The 22772-nt window shown below is 35.7% G+C and overlaps 4 protein-coding genes across 4 annotated transcripts in view; 2 read left to right on the top strand and 2 right to left on the bottom strand.

Moving 5' to 3' along the window:
* Positions 1-737, top strand: part of ormdl2 (ORMDL sphingolipid biosynthesis regulator 2) — a 6901-nt gene extending 6164 nt beyond the window's left edge. The window contains exon 4 of the mRNA XM_084099193.1: positions 1-737. This exon is cut by the window's left edge and continues 129 nt beyond it. Within this exon, the coding sequence (XP_083955319.1) occupies positions 1-7 (7 nt within the window). The 3' untranslated portion in view covers positions 8-737.
* Positions 738-4609: 3872 nt separating this feature from the next.
* On the bottom strand, positions 4610-8861 carry nemp1 (nuclear envelope integral membrane protein 1). The gene is made up of 9 exons (XM_084099700.1): positions 8728-8861; positions 8135-8256; positions 7828-8047; positions 7582-7654; positions 7346-7439; positions 6804-6918; positions 6260-6485; positions 6007-6174; positions 4610-5395 (listed from the first exon to the last, which is right to left on the bottom strand). Exons 1-9 carry the CDS (start codon positions 8831-8833, stop codon positions 5179-5181), a joined length of 1341 nt encoding a protein of 446 aa, XP_083955826.1. The 5' UTR covers positions 8834-8861; the 3' UTR covers positions 4610-5178.
* A 287-nt stretch (positions 8862-9148) lies between these two features.
* On the bottom strand, positions 9149-13054 carry LOC311073740 (uncharacterized protein). Its single transcript, XM_084099679.1, has 2 exons — positions 12671-13054; positions 9149-10102 (listed from the first exon to the last, which is right to left on the bottom strand). The coding sequence occupies exons 1-2, from the start codon at positions 12923-12925 to the stop codon at positions 9965-9967; spliced, it is 393 nt and encodes a 130-aa protein (XP_083955805.1). The 5' UTR covers positions 12926-13054; the 3' UTR covers positions 9149-9964.
* A 435-nt stretch (positions 13055-13489) lies between these two features.
* Positions 13490-22731, top strand: nlrp12l (NLR family pyrin domain containing 12-like). The gene is made up of 13 exons (XM_084098601.1): positions 13490-13555; positions 14958-15072; positions 15159-15260; positions 15407-17200; positions 17275-17448; positions 18472-18645; positions 18749-18922; positions 19555-19728; positions 19798-19971; positions 20864-21037; positions 21453-21626; positions 21769-21942; positions 22097-22731. Exons 2-13 carry the CDS (start codon positions 15029-15031, stop codon positions 22104-22106), a joined length of 3342 nt encoding a protein of 1113 aa, XP_083954727.1. The 5' UTR covers positions 13490-13555; positions 14958-15028; the 3' UTR covers positions 22107-22731.
* Positions 22732-22772: the final 41 nt, after the last annotated feature.

Below are 22772 nucleotides of genomic sequence, written 5' to 3'. Positions count from 1 at the left end.
ATACTGATATGACACTGCAGCCCACTCATGGAGGGGACATAGCATCATGGAGATGAGATGACTGAAGTTCCTTTATTCTCCACATGATGCTTTCTTGGTCCAAAGCCGTAGGGACTTAAGGAATCAAAACTGCACTGGACTCAAGTACATTATTTAAAAAGAAAAAGGCCTTCCATGCTCAGGTTTACTCAATCTTGGTGTGTGTTTTTTTAATCCAATCTTATGTCTGTAATTTCTTTTCATCAAAATACTTTCTAGATTTATCAAGTTTAAGGACGTTTTGACTACATTGCAACAGACAATGTGCCAATTATCATCCGCTGATATTACTTGTGTTAAGGATCCCTTTGCATAATCCCACAACAAGCTCTGCCACTGTGGCCACATAGTGCTGAATTATAATATTCAGATTGTTTTTTGTCAGTGTTCTAGTATATAACGTGGGTAACTGCAGTTATTAAGATATGTTAGAATCAATAGGAAAACACATCTGTTTTGAGTTTAATCTGAACTGTGTTGCTGCATTTATCATTTCATTTTCGCCAAAAATGCAAAACAAAGATCTGTGATAATGTGTGATTGTGCAAAATCTGGTTTCCCTTGAAGTGTTTTACTTAAAGTTCATTGTTTTTTTGCTGAGCACTGGTTATATTCGATTTTCTGTATTTATTTATTTCATCATTTCATGAAACATTCCAATTTGAAGTAAATGCCAAGGTAAACACATTATTATCACATTATGTCTGCATGGATCATGTTTGTTCACAATACAAAAGTGTGAGAGTATGCAGATTGGGGAACAAAAGTCTGAGACCACATTGAAAATAAAGAATTCTAATTCTAATTTAAAGATGGAAATAATCTGAAAGGTTTAGATTTTTTTTTTTTTTTTTTTTTTTTACAATTTACAACAAAAAACAATAAAAAATGTAAAATGAATAAGAAATTATATTACATTTTTTACATTTTCCTAAATGTGTACAATCGGTCAGATGCTGCCATATGCATTTTGGATCATTTTCAAGTCATGCTGGAGAACATGATCAATAGGTTTCACGTTTCACACAAGCTTACGGAGTTCATGACAGTCATTTTGTTGCACTGGTATAATAAAAAATGACTTGCACAAGATAACTTATCAGTCATAAAATCATTTATGGACTACTATATAAAGTCTCAGGTGGCTGATGAAGTGTGATATGCAGGTCAACCAGCCACATACATCAATCTATACTCAAGAAAACAACATTTACAGCTGCATTTGTGGCATTATGGCCCTCACTGCTTAGCCACCGTTGTGTATTCAACATATGATAAGCATGTAATGAGCACAACATTAAAGTCTGATGCTCAGACAGAATGGCGTGAAGTTGCATCATTATTGCGAGGAAGCATGCACATAATACTATAGGATCAATCTAACCACATGCAGATTAACGTGGGAATCCTCTCTTCTGACCTGTTGGATAACAACAAACCACACAGGTGAACAGGGAAAAGGTGCGCGCATCAGTCACGAGGAAGCAAAACAAGTTCAACACTGTGGATCTGTGCATTTGGATAAGTTGTGAAGGTTTAGCGGGGGAAATCCGTGAGTTTTACATGTCACACACCTACAGACCCACGGGGCAAGCCCAGCGACTGCGATGAGCCGATAGTAATACGGGAATCCCCACCTACACGCTCAGGTGTCTCCCAGACGCTAAGATACTGCATTTCAAGGAAAAGGTAGTAGGAGGGGAATAGTATCCTCGGCCCACCTGTACCACCGATTTGCCTAGCGTAGGGTAACACGTTGTGTCTGTTTACCGCGAAAGCACATGCAAATCGGCTTCTGACTCAGTGCTCCAGAATACTGAGGAATCCTGTGCTGGTGACACGCGACACGGGTGCTGGGGACCACCGCTGATGATGTCACCGCTGGAATGCAAACAACATTTGCATGACCGTCAGAGGAAGAACAAGGAAGGGTTCTTGTGGCACTGAAGTCATGTGTTTGCGGTCACTATCTCTTGCCCGCAGCTTTAGATTTGGCCTGTTCTAAGTCGGTGGTAGGATTCAAAACCAAAAGCTGAGGCGGGATTCCTGTGAGATGCTGCCTGTGACTGAGGAGACAATGCTTCTGCTGTTTCCCCCAATTCTGCTTTCTTCGTGTTCCTGTTCTAAAGCCTGTTATAAGAAAGGCCTGCACTGATCGATGAAGGTCAGCCAAACCACAGCATTTGTATAAAGAAGACCCAGAGGTGATCAGCCGTAAAACAGTGGTAAAACAGCAGACTGCTGACTGGTGCTGAGTGACTTTATCATTTACTGGAGGAGTGATAGGGAATGTAGAAGTGAGTCAGCAATAATAAAAACAAGACAGAAGAAAAGTGAAAATGATTTTGCTGGACATTATGTTTTAAGAGGTTTGTTTGTTGCAGAGAAAACTGTTGAACACTGCAATAGAGTGTTTATGAAGCCCCTAAAGTGACAAGCAATGAGATGGGAGGAAAATTATATTTCGTTCAAAACATTTATTTGCAAAAGCATTAAAACATCTGGTCCCACTTTATATTAAGTATTTATTTTACATGCCAGGAGACCCCAAATATGATTATCCTCCTGTGAGGGACTTCCTAAAATTTAAAAGGCATCTATCTTTTATAAACACCCAGTTTATACACTGAAAATTTAATAATTAATAAATAAATAAATTTCTAAAAATGTAACTTTATTATATATTTTCTTATACTCACTATACTGTTAAATGTAGTATTTATTTGTTTGGTTATTTAATTTCATTCAATCTATTTAAGAGATAATAATAATATATGTTAATAATATATGTTTTATTTGAATCTAATTTATTGATTTACTTATTTATGCATTATTTAAAACCCCTAGAATTTACAAATGTATTGATTTAATTATTATTTCTTATTCTTTCTTTCTCTCTCTAGATATTTCCACAGACCCCGTCACTCCCTTGTGGCCCCCGGACCCCATTTGAAAACCCCTGCCTTAACCCACTCTTAAACCTAACCATACTACAAAACCTGTCCCTAAACATAACCATATCCCAACTCAATAGCAGCAGAAGCGTTTTACAATACAACATAAACACATAAGTATGCTGTACCAAACCATTTTTTAATGGAAGTACTAGTTAAAGACACCCAATATAAAGGGTGACCAAATACTTTTCTCCCATCTCATTGTCTCTCTAAGGGCTCGACAGGACAGTGATGTTCAAGAGATTGAATATAAAAAAGCACCTGCTGCTGATTGTTACGGTGTGTTTTTTTCTTCTTTTTCTCTTGGTTGCCTTTGTGCTGTTATAGGTGACAGGAGAGAAGTGGCACACCAGGTCCAAATTAGGAGATATGTGTTCCTGTTACGTGCTTACAGGGGGTGTGGGGGCCATGGAGAAGTGACATCATCTCCTGATAGCCTGGAATTGGATGTCGTCTGCGGTCATATTGGATTTTTTGTTTGTTTTTTTCAAATGGCCTCTTTCGGTTTAGTATGTCCTGTGAAAACCCTAGAATTCTGAAATAATCTCCATTCATTTGGTCAATTTCATTTAGGATTTCTCTTTCTTTTGTTGCGACCATAAGTCGATATATGTTCCAAAATATATTAGGTTCTTTGGTTTAAAAAGCACAAAATAATTCCATGGTGCTGAATTTTAACCATGTTAAATTATTAGAGAAAAATGCAAAGGTGGGAATATTTTTTGACCACATCTGTAGACGATAGCAGTGATAAGCAAGTTAAAAGTGATGTTAAAAGTTTCTTGTCCTTTAAGAAATTTAAGGAAACATGTAGAGCAGTGGTTAGAGCTCTGTTACTGGACATTCAACAGTGACATCCATTAGCTCAAATAAAATCTGATTTACATCTATCCATCTGCTAGATTTCCTTGCTCTAAAAAGTGTATGGAGATACCAGCACCTGTGCAAGCAACCCAATACACCTGATGAACAGCTCTATGTTGCCATGTAAAGCCAGTGGTTCCCAACTCTGGTCCTGGATTACCTCCAACTGTACACATTTTGGATGTCTCTCTACAGGTCTTGAAGTCTGATGAGTTGAATCAGGTGTGTTTGATTAGGGAGACACAAAATTAGCAGATACAAATGTGACCAGGGATTTGAACCACTGCTCTATTGGTTTTATGCTGCCACCAAGTGGTCATAAAGATGTATTTAACAATTCGGTTACACTTTATTTTGAGGTGTCATTGTTGCAGTGTAATTATATATTTAAGTACTGAGTAATATTAAGCAACTACATGTACTTACTATAGGGTCAGGGTAGGGTTAGGATTTGGTTGAGGGTTAGTTGCATGTAATTATGCATAATTTACTGTTATTACTATGGTTAATACATGTAACAATGACACTAAAAGTGTTTCCCACTATTTTAAGGTGTCGTATTTACATTGTACTAACTCTAGTAAGTACTGAGTAAAATTAATTAACTAAATGCACTTAGTATAGAGTTATGGTTAGGGTTGTTACTTGTTATTATGCATAATGTACTGTTATTACTATAGTAAGTACATGTTATAACGTGCAACTACGTCACCTTAAAATAAAGCGCCACCAACAGTTCTGATATCGGTGAGATTTGACCATATTTATTAGTTTACAAAGTAAAGCAATAAGACTATGTATTTTTATGTTTTTATTTTTCATAAAAAAATAATCCTTTGACCTTGAACAGACTTACAGCTCCAATCAATGTCCACAAAAAGCTGTATAACATTTGTGCCTCTTCTGTTCAGCTGTTTTAATATTGCTTTTTTATTGATATACACATGTGCCTGGGCCTTAGTATAAACTTAAAAACAAAACAAATCATAAAATAGAGTCCATGTAACAACACAGTGTTCACAGTTCCCTCTTCACACGGGACATCTCTGCAGAAATGAAACTCAAAGATTTAAGACAAATAAACATCGTATTTAAGAAAATCAAGAAAGTTGGCTTTTCTCACGAGCCACGAAAACAACATCCAGGGCATTTTTACCATTAATCACCCGTTACGAATGCATCAGAGACTGAAGTCATGTGTTTGCAGTCAGGAGTGAAAACCTCCAACAGATACCTACAGAAGAACAGTAAACGCTACACTTAAGCAGATCTCAGATCAGATTAAAACATTTAAATACTTTCCAACACTGTTCATCGGTCATTTCACCCGTGAGTTGTTCAGTCGTGGAGATCGCGCCTCTGGCTTCACACCGTCGTCTGTTTCCCACCCCTCCTCCTCCTCCTCCTCCTGTTCTTCCTCATCAGTGGAGAACAGCTCATCTTCGAAGAAGGATCCGCCCAGCCCGTACTCCTGTGTGTGAACTGACACCTCATTGGACAGCAGATGTGGAGAGCCTTCGATGAAGTCTGCAAACCTGAGTGCAAGTGTGGTTTTTTAGACAACATGACATTAAAATGGACCTTTTTCTTTCTTTATATAAACATTTTTTGGTCTTAAGTATGATCCTTTAATATTCTAAAGTCATTAATCATTACCGTTTCAAACCCTTGTGTTAAATACTCTCGGAGTGAATTATTTTAACCAGCATTTATTGGCATGGAAGATACATAAGCTTGATTTTGGCGGACGAGATCTGCTATGAAAAATCAGATTTTTACAGGTGGTGCTAGGGAGGAGGAGGGATATACAGAAGTTTCATAATTGTGCAGCAGGGCGATCGCAGGCTAGGGTACGAGATATATGGTTATGTGGATTAGGAAGTACTTCTGACTGGCTGATGACACAGCGTTGCAAGAACCAATCAGCACAGTTTCACGCCTGAACTATGTATATGTATAATAGGATTTTGGAGCACTGAAAGCGATAAACAAAAAAAAAAAAAGTAAGATGTGAGGGAAAATTCACATTTGCTAGAAAACTTTTGTGTTCTTCCTTTCACAAGATGCGTGCATCTTTTTAACCACTAGAGGGCCAAAAAGTTACATAGTGTAGCTTTAACACTGTTTCTAAAATATTTTCTCATACCTCTTAGGAGACTGGATCCTAGAGACCGTCTTCCAGGTGTTGAACTCAGGACTGTTGCAGTATTTCCTTAGTTCCTCCAGAGCTTTCTGAGTCTCCACCTCCGACTGTCTCTGATACTCCTCTTCTGTCAGCAGACGCCGTGGCTCGAGTTTCTTAGGCTTCAGCTTCCTTCAGAGCATTCATTCAGCAAGAAGACAATAACTACATTGCTCAAAATGTATTTGAACAACTTTTATTAAAGTTATATGCTCACTGATAAAGCATGAAGGCCTTGGTAAAAGGGTACTCCAGGTTCTTTGAGCAGAACGCAGATATCATGACGGCTAGAGCCACTTGCTGGACCTGAATCCCAGCGTACACCAGTAGAAGGCCGAATATCTGCAGCGTCCAGGACAGGATGTTGATACTTCGCTCCTCCACCAGAGGCCCATAGCGGTAACAGACTGCAAAACTGATGAACCCGACCACAATGACATAACCTAAATATATATAAAACAAAGAACAGTCAGCACTCCATATACTTTAAAGACTAGTATACAAATATATGAATCAAGTATTTGGCAAAATAAAGTTTGTTTCATAATATTTCAATCAAGTCAAATAATACATACAAATATAATGATTTTTATTTAATAAAAAATAAACAGTAGCTCACGTTTCACAATCCAGTCAAATCTGGTGTATAAAAGTCTTATCTACAGCCATTATTTCTCAATGAATATATCATATTACAAAAATTAAATGTGTTCTATGTTGGACTTTATGCACATTAACAAGTTTTCATGGGGCTCTCTTACCGATAGCCAGATGCCAGTGATCTTTAAGAATTATTTGGAGATTCCTAAACACCAGCTGGATGATGTAGAGAGAAAAGGACCAGCCGCCCATAACCAGCACATAGAATGGGCTTTTCTACAGGCCAAGGAAACAAACATGTTGAAAGTCTTCATTTAATCTCCATAAGGGTCTGTCATCATTTACTCAACCTCAAGTTGTTCCAAACCAGTGTGAATTTACCAGTGTGAAATTATATTTTTGAAGAATGCCAGTAACCAAACAGTTGATGGACCCCATTGACTTCCATAGTACTTTTTTTCCATAATATGGAAGTCAATGGGACCCATCAACTGCTTGGTAACCCATATTCTCCAAAATGAACACAAAATTCGTTTGTGTTCAGCAGAATAAATAAATTAATTTAGGAATAACTTGAGGGTGAGTAAATGACAGAATTTTTCCCTTTCCCTTTAATAATATTACACACAAAGCCAACCAAGGTGTTCGACGGAAGAGAGAAGGATGTTTAGTACTGATGCTTAGAGAATGTGAGGAATCCTACCTTGGGTAAAAAACGGCTGATGACGAAGATGACGATGATGAGGGACGCGATCATGCCTGTGCTCATGCCAGCAGAGTAGTAGAACACTTGACTCCTATGAGACGGATGAAACGGGTGTGAGCAGAGACTTATAAACACAATATGTCTAAGTAACAACCTAAATTGTGCCTCTATCCAGGAAAAGGAGAACTGGCTAAAGAAAATATTTTCATTTAATTATATTAATGTCAGTTCACCTGCTTAGAATGTCTGCAAAAAAGAACAGCAACACTCCAGCCAGAAAAACCAAAAACAGGTAGACGTCAAAATCTACAGGAGGAGAAACAATATCAATCTCCAAATCAATAACACAACCTCGATTATTTGAGAGCATGAAGATTTCATTTAAGCAATATAATCTGCAGGACCAATAGGAATAAGTTTCCCTATCCATGTGGACTTTTGCCTTTCTAATACATTAATGCAAGTCCTTTTCAACTCACGTCGGCTAGGTTGTACTGTATACAATGTACGGGAGTCTGAAGGGTCCACTCTGAAACAGGTCTTGTTGCTAAAGAGACTGATGCTCACGGTGGTCTCATTGGTCTGTTCGCGAACAAAATACTGCACAAGTTTCCAGATGCTGAAATGCTCAAGCTCCTGCAGGTCCTGCTCATCATTGACCACTGTCACTTTCAGCTTTGTGGTGCTCCACACTCTCACCTGTCAATCAAATAACGGGCAGGGGCTCTCAATTTTGATGCAAACATTACAGATCACACTGACAAGTCATAGTTAAAAGTCTTTTACCTGTATTCTAGTCCATGTTTCCCTCCATCCAGGTATGATGGAGTTATAGTAGCAAAAATGTTGCGCAGCTTGTGTTTTGATTTCTTGTCCATCTTTAATTTCTATGATGGGACGGGTGGCACCTGCATGAAAATGACAGAGTAATAACTTTTGTGAATTATATATATATATATATATATATATATATATATATATATATATATATATATGTGTGTGTGTGTGTGTGTGTGTGTTTAAATCATATTTTACACACACATTTTATACATGTATACATATTTTAAAATACGACATTATGAAATAAGAACATTTTATGAAGTGAGCATCTACCGTGAAGTGAGGGTTTAAATTAAACATCTGGTTGCGACAAAAATGATTATAAAAAGACAACAAACTACATTATCACATAACGTTACTTTTAAAATATCCGTTTCCACAGCTGTAACGTTAACTAATTAACGTTACATCAACAAATATATACGTTAACGTTACCTAGTACGCTAACAACACGTATAGCTTTCATAATTGTCCTAAATAATTTACAAACAATATGTATCAAGATATAGTATCTTAAAGCGTGTCTAACTATTGCTTACCTGAGGTTTGAGAAAAATGAAATGAAAATAGCACAGTAGTCAAGATAACTTTCAATCTGACTGTTTTGATTCTAAAGCCACTTTCGGATTTCATTAATCCCGCCATGATGTCTTCTCGCGTTTCTTCGATGGTTGGAGTGACGCTACCAACGAGACTTGAGTGCTGAACAGCGTCACCCGCTGCACTGGAGTGAGCACGCGCTTCTTGCACACCATCACACATGACTGTAAGTCACTCAATTATTTCTATCAACTGTAAAGTCAAAAATGTTCTTTTTAAATATATATATATATATATATATATATATATATATATATATATATATATATATATATATATATATATATATATATATATATATTTTTTTTTTTTTTTAACATGCACGTTTTTGCTGTGATGTGAAATAAATCGACAAAACTGTGCCACTTCATTTGTATTTATTTACCTTTTTTTTAATCACATTTATTTCTATTCACACTCAGCTTCACTAACCCTATTAAACAAGTGATGGCAAAGCCGTTTCTCTCTCCGGCGCCAGATTGTCTTTTCCTGTTGTCTGTTCCTCATAATCCCATCCTTTGTCTTTAAAGCTCTTGCCCTAATTACAGTTTAAAAACACTTACTCATCATACTTCCCTCTCTAAGAACTTTCAATTTCCTCTCTATGTCAAGCAAATCCTCTTTTTTTCTGTCCATGAAATGGCCAAAAACAAATACAGAGCTCATTAAACTCCCTTTAGAGAGCATGACCATGCCTATCTGTTCCTTTAAATAGTCTTAATCACTTTCACCTGTTAATTTGACCTCTATACAGTGAGTTGCAAATAAAATAATCAGGTGATCCAAGCACATATGGATAAAGTAATTACAGATTCAGTCAAAATGTTAGTTGCCTACATGTTCTATAAACAAGAATATTTCATCACTTTTATACAGAAATTACTGAATAAATTCTTTCAATCATAGCAAAATATACACAAATAAAACAGAGTATAAAAAGATATATGTCTTCCTTACAACTGTAGATCTCAATTGCAATGTGAAAATCACTTTATCACAAATCCAAAGAAAAGATATATATAACGATTAACAGCATGAGAGGTTGAGCTGCATGTCCAGGGCGGATAGGGTCATTTTTCTTAAATCAGCATCTGGATGTGCTCCATATAAGAAGATTTAGGGTCCTGACAGTAAAGTACAAATGCTGTAAAGTACAAATGCTGGTCACGGATTCTCTCAACCCCAGGCTCCTCCCGGGTGGAAATCTGGAACAATTGTGGCGGCAGCAGAAAGAGGGGTGGAGTATCCCACAGTGAAGTTCTGCAGACCCAACATCAGACATTTCCAACTGTAGCGGAGAGCCTTCCCCACGTTCTGTAAGACAAGCAGAGTGTTGAAAAGAACACACATTGTGAATTTGTAACTTAGTCAACCAATATATTGTCTTTATTAAATGACATGTAATATATTCATATTATTCATATAAAATTTTATAATAATAATAATAATAATATAAATGTGTGTGTGTTTATTGTATGAGCAATAAATTATATAATCAAGGGAATTAATACTAAAATTATTGCACGACAAAAAGCAATACCTAAGGAAAAAATCCCCTAAATTGATATAAAAGATCTGGTTCCCTTTTATACTTTTTTTTTTTTTTTTTTCAGAACTGTGAGGATTACTTCTTTATTTTCCAATTTTAGTTTGTGTATTTTTTTTTTTCCTTTATTGTATGTAATTGTAAGTTTAGTTTTTGGATAAATAATTTACTTAAATTAAAATTGTAAATGTTAAAAAGGACAAAGAATATTCCAAATAAAAATATTTAAACTCAAAATAATTTGACTGCTATAGGAAAACAGTGCTCACAATGCTTCGGCCTTTTTGTAAATCTAAGCAACAAATCAAAATCATTTTAACAACTGGATTAAAACGCAATCCAATTCATTTGAAAATAACTATTTTCACTCACAGATCCAGGAGATTTAGCCTGTGCCAGCAGGAATATTATAGGAATTAAGACTTTGAGTGGTTTAAATACTGGAATTCCAAGTAGACAATTTAGCTGGATTAACACTAGGCTTTATCATTTTAAACCGTAAACAGCATGTAGCTTAGTGTCTTTACATTAGCGACTGTCTCTCTGTGTGACAACAGGCCAGAAACAGGATGCACTGCTTTATCCTGTGGGAGGAAACATTTGCTGCATGACAATGGATCACTGCATGTGATCTGAATGACCCCTTCCTCCCAAAATAACAAATGACTGACTATGTACTAGCCCTAGTTGTTTTTCAAATCATCGATATGGGAAAAAACAGATACCGTATACTGAGTGAATGGAATGTAAGCTAATGTTAAAAACATAATGCAAGTAAATTGTCTCTCATCCTTTGCTGCATTTTTAACATCTTCTAAATCTTACATTCATCACCATTCGTGTGCTTTATGCTTGGCAAATTTAAACATTTGGTTTTCTGTATTGTTTTGAGTCTCATGTTAGAGTTATCCATAATGTTGCAATAAAAAAGTAAAATCTATCCTATTTGTGGTTGCGCCCAGTGAAAATGTCAGGGCACATATGAACCTGAAATACTGGCCCAACTGGCCCAGCAATAGAAATATACTTATTGTTGAGCCCTGTATTTTACTTTATGTTGTTGAGAAAGTTGGCCATTAGCACCAAACTACTACAAGCTACTTTGGTGAAGGTGCTTTGAAGAAAAAAAACAGGCCAGGGATGATGTATATTTTAAGTGGATTACAGTGAGATGCCATGTTTACTAAAGATACTCCATTTACTCAGTCTCAGCAGTTTAAATTGGCTAAGTCTGATAAGGAAACAGTCTAAGATGCCAGACAGGTCACCCGTTGATCTTTGACCTTGTCTAACACAGGGTCAGCAAATTCACTAGAAAAGTCATGTGCTTTTTAAAAATATATAATCATTTTTGTGGTTATAATATACAAAGCATTACCTGAAGTGAGAATTTTATATGTGCATGATTTCATAATAAAAATTCCCAATATGGAAAATAATATTAAATTTTTTAAATAATTTTTTACCATTACTGAATAACACATGACAACTTTTCTGTTGAATAATGTCACTTCTCTCACTCATGACCAGGGCACTGGTCATTTGGAAACTCGGTGGTAGATTTTGTGAGATTTTAATAACACAGGGACAAAAAAACATTGTTAACAATTTCATCCAAGTTCCCTCAAGTTTTTGCAAGATAAAAAGTAAATAAATAAATAAATATAATACATAAATAAAAAGAAAATTAACATCAACAACTGCTAATAAAAATCAGAATCAGAATCGAATAGTTATTTGAAGAATACAATGACAAAATTGTCTAATTTACCCGTACTATTGGAATACTTGTCACTATTGGAAAGTATAACTAACAAGTAGGCCTTAGTCTGTATCCCAGTAGTAACAATAGTGAATAAATACTAATGAAAAGTTAGTAGTAGTAGTAGTTAGTAGTGAAAATAAAGACTAGTTGCTAGATTACTTTCTAGTATTTTATTTATAGTAGCAGTAATATAAAATGCATAGTTGCATATAGTCAGTCTTATGTTCTAGATCTAGATCTAATTCAGTCTATTATTAGATTCTATACAAATCTATTATGATATTTAGGGAGAGGCACAAGCTATATTATACTCAAATGGTATATTTGGTAAAAAAATTTTTTTATTTTTTATATAATACTTTTATCAAGCAAGCACTCATTAAATTGTATTTGAAATTCAAATAAATGCTGTTCTTTTAAAAATGCTAATCATCAAAACTGCAAAATGCATCAGTTGCATATTCAGCACCACAACCTTGGTGAAATTCGTATTCCTTCAAAGACAAACCAAAAAGTAACGACCTTAAACCTTTGAACAGTATTGTGTTACCAAGTGAAATGTTCATCCTACCTTTTTGTATTTTTTATACTTTTCTTTCTTTTTCGCTTTATTTTCCTCCTTTAGTTTGTGTTGGCTGTCATCCTCCACTAAGGGCTGGTATGGAGATCTCTCCGGCAGTAAAGTGAAGCGCGGATCTCTGGGCCTCTTCTCCGCCGGCTGATCGAGGCTCTGCTCCGGTGAGCCGCTGTCGACCTGCCGCCTGTACCTGCCACCAGTGTCCTCAAAGAGGCCAAGCCGAGGCACACAGAGAGACTTGGGCTTCATGGTATTCACAGGAGCGTGTTGTTAGTGCACTCTGATAAAGCTCTCAGGACTTTATACATAGCCTACGCACATCCTCTTGGAGCAGCTCTGCAGTGTTTGTGTGTGTTTGGCTGGACTCCAGCTCTGATTGAGTCCAACATCACATCAGGGGGGAAAGTCTGACAGACTGGAGTACAAACTCTTGTTGACTGTCTGACTCTGGGGTCAGTCAAGTATATTCAAATCAAATTAATTTCCATTCTATTGAATTCACTAATTAACTGGCCTACACAATAAAAAAAAATGATTGGTTGTGGAATGGAAATCACTTTATTATGTGATTGATTGATTTTAGACAATGCTGACACTTTCCATAGGTACAAAATAGGCTTGAAACTTTTTCAAAAAGTTATTTTATTAAATTCAATTTTTAATAAATATATATTTCTGGTTTTACATTTTACTGGAAAACGCTATCATATAATATATGAAAGAAAGAAGAGACCAACAGTGCAAGGACTTCAACCATTATGATCTAAACCAGAACCCGCCCATTTTTGACCACGTGATCATTGACTGACAGGAGTGAAATCACTGAAGCGAAAGTAGTATAAGCGGACATTTGGAAATGGGCTACACACCGGCTTGTTCGTAAGTACACATATAGTTTCTTACAAATACGTAAATTAGACTTTAACGTTTAAAAGGTTAGCTTTTTATAATAAACTGTCATTACAGTGGATTACTACATGCTTGAATCCTAATAGCCTACTTGTCTACTTTCATCTTTAATTTCTGGCTTTTTTATAATTAGATCCTAACCTACTGGGAATGTTCAATTTATCTCTCTATCTATCTAATTAATAGCCTATGTCTTATACTCAGTCCTCCAGACACAATACCATTAGCATCATCACTATAGAGTAGTAGTAGCCTAGTAGTAGTAGTAGTAGTAATAATAAATATAATAATAATAACAACTTATTAAAAATGCTCAATATTAGAAGGCAAACGTTCTTTAATTATAGTCACTTACAATGGCAAAAGGAGTGACAAATTTTTTTTTACTTTAACTGGACATGTGATTCAGTTAAAAAATATGTGTTTACTGGTGTTGTCATAATTTTTTAACTTAAATTACACAGTGGCATATTGCTTAGCAAAACTCAAACATACAAGGAAACAGATCAAGCCAAAGAAATTTGAGGGTAATTTGAGACCAACAGGATGTAACACCCTACTTTTTGTTAATGTCATTTTATGAGTAGTTCAGAAGGGATGGATGATGCAACAATGCTTTTTTTAAGCACTGGTGATGATTTTTGCATGTGATGTCCTCAAAATCAGATGGCATCAAGTGCACATGCATATACATATATATATATATATATATATATATATATATATATACACCGTATAGACACAGTATATATGCTCAAGATTTTGAAATGTGCTTAAAAAGAATTAATAATACAATCTCAGCACTTATCAAACAACCTTATGTGTATGTACACAAAAGGCTATACTGTTGTGTGACATGAGGTTACTTGTAAAATGGTGTATACAATTTAGCCACAAAACAAAGAAGCACTTTTTTCAAACAAAACCACACATGAATACGGAACTGCTTTCTCCAACTATACTTAGTGGTTCCTCATTCTTTTGCTGCGTTTTGTAAATTGCAACATAAATGTTCACATTACACCATTTCTAGATTAAGAGAAAGTCCTTTTTATCAGAATTTTTATCAGAATTTCTTAATAAAAGTTCATATGGGTTATTAAAATAAGTGGTTGCGATACATAAACTTGCAACATTCTAGTTGTTTTCTTATCTTTTTCCTCTCACTTTTGATCATATCAGTCTTACATTTTGAAATTCTTGTTTGTAGTCCATATCATGCGTTTGTTCACCAATCACTCCCTGATTGTGTCCAGGCATGTCTTGTTTAATGTTTTTTATACTGATAGTTCTTAAAATGTCCATGTTTGGTCCATTTTCCCAGAAGAGAAAAGAAAAAACATAATATATATATATATATTTTTTTTTTCAGATGTAAGCTGTTGAACCATTGGACATGAAGTTAACTGAAGAAAAAGTGTGGACTGGTGAAAATAATTTTTAATGAATCTGACAGAGTTAAGCATTCCATATTCTGGGACTCCATGGTGAGAAAACTGTGATAAAGTGTCTTTTTTATCATGAGATAAATGATTGAATAAACAGATTTTTACAAATATTTCTCTCATTCAAGGATGGTTTTACGAAATCAGCCAAGCCATGTTTCTTTAAAAAGTACCAGTTCTATGCTGGATCCAATTGATCTGAAAAGGGAACCTCTCTATTCAGAACGAAGGTATGAAGGTGTTTGATTAATAAAAGTATTTCATAGTAGTTGTTTTTTGTTGTTGTTTTTTTTTAATCTTACCGACCTCAAATTTTTAGACGGTAATGTTCTCTGCGTGAGAGTCCAGTCATTTCATTATCAATATATTTTTACAGGTATCACAAGAACAATATTCCTGACTCTACACTACAGTCCAATTCAGCCATGGAGTGCCAACAAGCCTATAAATCAAGACTGAAATTAAAATTTCAATGCATTCAAAATGACCTGTCCAAACAATCAGATCCCACATTCCTGAATGACATCTTCACAGAGCTTTACATCACTGAAGGGGAAAGTGAGAATGTCAACAAAGAACATGAAGTGAGACAGATTGAGATGGCGTTGAGGAGAAAAACCACAGTAGACATTCCAGTCAGATGCAATGACATTTTTAAACACTCACCTGAAAAGAACAGACCCATCAAATGTGTGCTGACTAAGGGAGTTGCAGGCATAGGGAAAACGGTCTCGGTGCAGAAATTCATACTGGACTGGGCCGAGAGCAACGCTAATCAGGATATCGAGTTTGTGTACCCACTTCCGTTTCGAGAGCTGAACCTGATGAAAGCAAAACAGTTTAGCTTGATTGAGCTTCTCCAACACTTCAAAATGGAAACAGGCTTTGGAGATGGTCACAAAAAGCAAAAAGTTCTCTTTATCTTTGACGGTCTAGATGAATGCCGCTTTCCTTTGGATTTCCAGAACAACGCAAAGTTGAATAACCCAACTCTGCCTGCCTCTATTGACGTTTTGTTAACCAATCTCATCAATAACACACTGCTTCCTGATGCCCTCCTGTGGATAACATCTCGACCAGCAGCAGCCAGTCAAATCCCTCTTGGGTATATCGACCTGGTGACTGAAGTTCGAGGGTTTACTGACCCGCAAAAAGAAGAATACCTCAACAAGAAAATCAATGATGAGCACCTCTCTGGCCGTATCATTGCACACTTAAAGTCATCAAGAAGTCTGTACATCATGTGTCATATACCAGTCTTCTGTTGGCTCTCCGTTACGGTGCTAGAGAGAATGTTCAATGAAGCGGAAGATGGAGAAATTCCCAAGACTCTCACTCAAATGTACACACACTTTCTTCTGAGGCAAACCAAAGCGAAAAACATGAGATACACTAAAGATTACAACCCAGGCCTGGAGGATGAAGACATGATTTTAAAGCTGGGTAAACTTGCCTATCAACAGCTAAAAAGGGGCAATCTGATATTCTATGAGGAAGACCTGATGGCTTGTGGGATTGATGTGAAGGAAGCCGTGGTGTACTCAGGAGTTTGCTCACAGATCTTCAGGGAGGAGTCTGCAATAACTGAGAACAAAGTGTACTGTTTCATCCATCTGAGCATTCAGGAGTTTTTGGCAGCCATGTATGTGTATGTCATGTTTAAGATCCACCACATCAACATTCTTGATCATGAAGTGCATCAAGAGGCCACCTTGTTTGAGTTGCATAAGTGTGCCATTGACAAGGCCCTACAGAGTGAGAATGGACACCTGGATCTTTTCCTCCGCTTCCTTCTAGGCCTTTCATTGGAGTCCAATCTGACCCTTTTACAAGGCTTGCTCTCTCAATCTGGTAGCAGAGCCTGTCAGAGCATTGAGGAAACAGTTGAATATATCAAGAGGATGATAGAGGAGACGTCCTTGCCTGAAAAGTCCATAAATCTGTTCCACTGTCTCAATGAAGTGAATGAACTCTCTCTGGTCAAGGAGGTCCAGCGCTTCCTGAACTCGGGGCATTTTTCTAAACTCTCCCCTGCACAGTGGTCTGCCCTAGTTTTTGTGTTATTGACATCAGAAGAGAAGCTGGATGTGTTTGACTTGAAGAAGTACATCAGATCAGACGAAGGCCTTACCAGATTGTTGCCAGTTGTCAAAGCCTCAGAATCAGCTCTGTGAGTTCTTGTTTTGACGTTTCATATTTAAAAGTTATCCTAATAGTGTGTTATATCTACATTATATTTTCCAGACTGGATAATTGTGGACTTACTATGAGATGCTGTAGAGCTCTTGCCTCTACTGTTGGTTCCAGCTCTTCGAATGTACGAGTGCTAGATCTGTGCAATAACTCCATTGGAGACAAGGGACTGGAGCTTCTGACAGCCGGACTGGAAAACACACTGTGCAATTTACAGGAACTGAGGTAAAGCTCTTGGCCATGTGTCTGTGTGTGTGTGTGTATATACATACACAGTATGTGTGTGTGTGTGTGTGTGTGTGTGTGAGTGTGTGTAAAGATACATTGTGTATACATACTACCACACAAAAGTACAGAAAAGCAAATACAGTAAAAAAGGTAACATTTAAAATTTAAAACCTGTTTTCTGTTTTAATATATTTTAAAATGGGATGTATTCCTGTGATGGTGAAGCTGAATTTTCAGCCTCATTACTCCAGTCACATGATCCTTCAGAAATTAATCTAATATGCTGTTTTTTGGAAACCTTGATACATTTTTTTCAGGATTCTTTGATGAATAGAAAGTTCAAAAGAACAGATATATCTTTAAGATAATATAATATAAGACAATATAAGATCTTTATATTGGTCAATTTAATGTGTCCTTGCTGTTTTGAATTACATTAGATTTAAATGTGATGTGAAAACATGAAACCTTAAAAGATGATGATGATGATTGTTGTTATTATTACTATAATTGAGTATTGCATTTTAGACATAATATTGACAGTTCTTACACGGTGGTGCTTTGTTTCGGTACGAAGCGTTTTTGAACGAATCATTTGAATGAGTGATTCAACGATTCACTCAGAACGAATCAGTTGGTTGAATTCTTTACAGACTTTCTCATAATGACTGTCACATGTTCCCACTTCATTGTATGGTATCAATGTAATCTGCATAAAGAGTGACTCAAAAATCCCCACCACTAATGTACAGTACAGCCTGGAACAAGCAAACACAGACAAGCAGAAATGTATTGTTAAATATTCTGTTTATTAAATATTTTGGATGATATAATAATGTTTTCAGCTGCCAGTAAGAGTTTACTCTCAGCTCTCAGAATAAATCTATTCTGGATTAATTCCAGTTTCCAAAATCAGTGCAGTGTCTGGGCCCATCAGAATAATTTTGTAATGTCCTCAAAACAATGATTTCATATTGTGTGAATTCATATTTAGTACCACTTGTGTTACTCTTTCCTCAGGCTCTCATACTGCAGAATCACCACACGCGGCTGCTCGGTTCTGGAATCAGGACTGCTCCCAAATCTCCCAAACCTTAGGGTGCTGGAATTGAGTGAAAACAGTCTGAGAGAAGCAGGAATCAAGATCTTGGCCAATTACCTGAAGCATCAGCACTGTAAACTTGAGATACTGAGGTAAACATCCTTCCTCACCCCACTTAAGTTCATTGGAAGGCATCAATGCCAAATGTAGAATTTGTTTGGTCCTTCTGATCACATGTCATTGCATTATTCATAGGCTCAAAGATTGCAGAGTTACACCTGGAGGCATCTTTGCAATAGCCTCAGCTCTACAGTCCAACCCATCTCACTTAAGAGAGCTCGACCTGCACTGGAATAACCCAGGAGATGATGGAGTGGAGAAGCTTTCAGCTGTAACACAACATCCTCTTTCCCGACTTGAAACTCTTTGGTACTTTGTGTTAATGAAATGTTTTGTCATATACATATATACTTTTCAAAAGTTTGGGGTTGGTAATTAATGAACACTTTTATTTATCATGGGTGCATTAAATTTATCAAAAATGACAAAAATAAATAAATTTCAAATAAATGCTTACTGTTCATCAAAGAATCCTGAAATATATATATATATATATATATATATATATATATATTTCAGGATATATATATATATATATATATATATATACACACATTTAAAAATACTAAGCATGACTGTTTTCAACAATAATAATAATGATAAATGTTTTTTGAGCAGTAAATAATCATATTAGAATGATTTCTGAAGGATCATGTGACACTGAAGACTGGAGTAATGATGCTGAAAATTCAGCTTTGCATCACAGGAATAAATTACATTTTAAAATATATTAAAATAGAAAACATTTAATTAAATTTAGAATAATATTTCACAAAATTACTGTCTTTACTGTATTTTTGATCAAATGAATGCAGCCTTAGTGAGAATAAGAAACTTCTTTTAAAAATATTTGAATAATCTTCCCAACCCAAAAATGTTTGAGCGGTGTGCTATTATAAATATTAATCTCTAATTCAAATGTCTATTTTTTCCACCCGTAGGCTAAGTTACGGTTTGCTTACTGTGAAATCCTGTCAGTCTTTGGCTTCAGCTCTGAGGTCCGGCTTCTCAACCCTTAAAGCTTTAGACCTGAGCGGCAACGCAATATATGACGAAGCTGTTAAAATGCTCTCAAATGGACTTGGAAGTCCTCATTGTAAAATAGAGATTTTGAGGTAAGGGTTTCAAATCTCCACTTAAATCCTACACACAGCGAACACTTTAAGCAATTCTTGTGTTTTCAGGATGGCATTGTGTGAGATCACAGAGGTGGGTGTTGCTGATTTGGCCTCAGCCCTCGTTTCTAACCCGGGTCGTCTGAGAGAGCTGGACTTGAGACAGAACCACATAAAGGATTTTGGTGTATCAAGACTTGCTGAAGTAGTGAAGAACTCCAACTGTAGGCTGGAGACGTTACGGTGAGCAGAACCCAGCATTGAGACTTTCATTATTAGTGCTTGCAAGGTAGATGTGCATATAATTTCAGTCTTGGGGTACGCATTACAAGTAATGTGCATTACATAATCCAATACATTTTTTGATGTAACAAGTAATACATTACTTTATTAATTTACACATTAATATTTGAGTTAGTTTCTTAAAGTAATGCCAATACTTTTCAGTTTAATTAATTTGCACGTATGAACATACAAATTGTAAAAAGGTAACAAAACATTACTTTCAACTTTTTTGGTGATAAACATATTTCTAGTGGTCAGGCAATATTCTAAATGGTCAGAATCGGTTTCACAAACAGGGTTTAGATTAAGTCAGGATTAGGCCTTTAGTTCAATTAGCTTTTATAAACATGCCTTAAAAAAAAAATATTGCTGGTGTACATTTTGAGACAAAACAAGGGCACTGACATACTTTAAGATATCAGTGCAAGTAGCTTTCAATTAAAACAGCTCAATAATGCATTTTAGTCTGGGACTAGGCTTACGCCTTGTCTATGAAACTGGGGGTAGATGTCTTTTTAAAAGAAAATCAAGGAATATGTTATATAGATTATGCATTGTTTAATGCATTACTGAGTAAAAAACACCTGAAAGGCCTGGAAGAGAACAAGCCTCAGCCAGGTGAAAAACATATAACGCATTACTTTCCATAAAAGTAACGTAATTAGTTACTTTTTTAAAGGGAGTAACACAATATTGTAACTGATTACTTTTAAAAGTAACTTTCCAGAACACTGGTCTTAGGTGTGCTTTTCTGATTATGATGTCAGTTGCAGTTGGTCTTCTTTGTTTAGATGCTGAATTGTGACTGTTGAATTGTAAATCTTTTAACATTAAACGTCTATCATAACAGTTTAGGAGACAGTGGGGTCACAAAGGAAGGTTGTGCTGTTCTCGCTGCTGCTCTAAACTCAAACCCCTCTCATCTGATGGAGCTGGACCTGAGCAATAATGAGCTCACAGACGCAGGGATGAGGCTCCTGTCTCCTGTCCTGAGGAATCACAGCGGCAACATTGTGAAATTAGAGTATGTTTTCTACAAATACTCTCAATAACAAAGTTTTTTTTAAAGAGTTGAATGTTTTTATTCAATTAGGATGCATTAAAATTAATCAAAAGTGACAAAAATATTAAAAATAGATAAAGAAATTTAAATAAATTAAATCAAATATAAATAAAAAAATCCTGAAAAAAATATGGTTTCAAGACTTTTTGAAAGTCTTGAAACCAAATCAGCAAATTATAATGATTTCTGGAGAATCATGTGACACCAAAGACTGGAAATTCAGCTTTGCCATCACATTAATAAATTACTATTATTATTTTAAAATATATTTAAACGGAAAACATTCAATTGTAATAATAAAAAAACTTACCGACCCCAAACTTCTAAACAGATTTTTAAATGATAAAAAACGTCTCTCTATCATTGTTTTCCTTAGTTTGAGCCAGTGTGGTTTAACTGTGGACTGCTGTGATTCACTGGCTGCAACTCTTGTAGAAAAATCCTCGAGTCTTAGAGATCTGAATTTGGGAGTAAATAATCTACAAGATCTGGGAATTACAATCCTTTGTGCTGGATTGGAAAATCCACATTGTCAGATGGACACTTTGAGGTAACTCTACATCCAAAAGGTTTCTTTCATAGAAGATAATTGTGATTTCTCTCTAAAATACATGAAGATCGTATTTTACAGTTTTCTTTGATTAATGATTTATGCCTATAATATTGTTTGCACTTAACTAATACTTCTATAGGTTATCCAACTGTGGGATCACAGGGGAAGGTTGCACTATTTTAGCCTCTACACTGAGACCTAAGCACTCACTTTTAAGAGAGCTGGACCTGAGTGAAAACAATCTCACAGATTCAGCCGTGAGGCCGCTATCTGTTCTACTGGACGATCCAGACAGTAAACTAGAGAAACTCATGTAAGCAGTTCCTTGTGACGGAGGCTATTTGCAGTAGTTATGAACACCTGAAACAGCATAACAGCTACAGTGTGTCATACAAAATACTCATTTGCATTTGTTGAGCTTTGCTTGTGTGATGTTGAATGTAATAAATCTTTTTTTTTCTTTCCAGATTGTATTAACTTCAGACCTGTGTGTATCACAGACCACAGAATACTGCCATAGCTCACCACTGATGACTGCACTTATTATTATTAGTCATTTATATGACATTTTCAGATGTATTATTTTTTACATCCGTTATTTATATTGTTCATATACACATGTATATATATATATATTACACTATTATATGCTGGTATGAAATACTGAGCAGAAATTGGCATTGTTTCATAAAATGTTGTCTACACACAGTATTTATATTTATGATATTAGTAGGGGTTTCAGAAACTAAGGAAGTTAAAACCTTTATAAATAAGACTAATAAGTTGAAATATTTGTGCGAATCACAAATGTTACAAGTTGACCGATGCACTGCTGTCTAAAATGGTCAATATCTATATTTATTTTCACAAGAATCACCCAGTTGTGCTCAGAACTCCTTGCTTTGTTAAGGTCACTAACACACTATTTCAACTGTAGTTGGTAAACCGGTGTCATTTTAGACTGTAGCTTTAATAAATGTGTTTGTGTGTCATTTGACTGAATATTTAACATTTATTTTGAAAATTTGTTATTCTTTATCCTGGAAAACTTTATGGTTGTATCAATAAATCTTATTACAAATAAATGAAAGACTGCTTGTTATTTGGTGTGGGCATCTGTATTCAGTCACCATTTTCATGAGC

The sequence above is a fragment of the Abramis brama genome, assembly GCF_963993115.1.
Source record: "Abramis brama genome assembly, chromosome: 22".
NCBI classification, from domain to species: domain Eukaryota; kingdom Metazoa; phylum Chordata; class Actinopteri; order Cypriniformes; family Leuciscidae; genus Abramis; species Abramis brama.
Note: the sequence above shows the minus strand (reverse complement) of the source record. Positions and strands in the feature narration are given on the sequence as shown.

Coding starts and splice junctions, on each gene's coding strand:
- nemp1 (XM_084099700.1), bottom strand. CDS start 8,833: ATGGCGGGATTAATGAAATCCGAAAGTGGCTTTAGAATCAAAACAGTC. Junction 6,919..7,345: donor TCAGCCGTTTTTTACCCAAG/GTAGGATTCCTC, acceptor CTTGGCCTGTAG/AAAAGCCCATTCTATGTGCT. Junction 6,175..6,259: donor AAGGCCTTCATGCTTTATCA/GTGAGCATATAA, acceptor AATGCTCTGAAG/GAAGCTGAAGCCTAAGAAAC.
- LOC311073740 (XM_084099679.1), bottom strand. CDS start 12,925: ATGAAGCCCAAGTCTCTCTGTGTGCCTCGGCTTGGCCTCTTTGAGGAC. Junction 10,103..12,670: donor AGTATAAAAAATACAAAAAG/GTAGGATGAACA, acceptor CTTGTCTTACAG/AACGTGGGGAAGGCTCTCCG.
- nlrp12l (XM_084098601.1), top strand. CDS start 15,029: ATGAATCTGACAGAGTTAAGCATTCCATATTCTGGGACTCCATG. Junction 15,261..15,406: donor CCTCTCTATTCAGAACGAAG/GTATGAAGGTGT, acceptor ATATTTTTACAG/GTATCACAAGAACAATATTC. Junction 19,972..20,863: donor TGTAGGCTGGAGACGTTACG/GTGAGCAGAACC, acceptor CTATCATAACAG/TTTAGGAGACAGTGGGGTCA.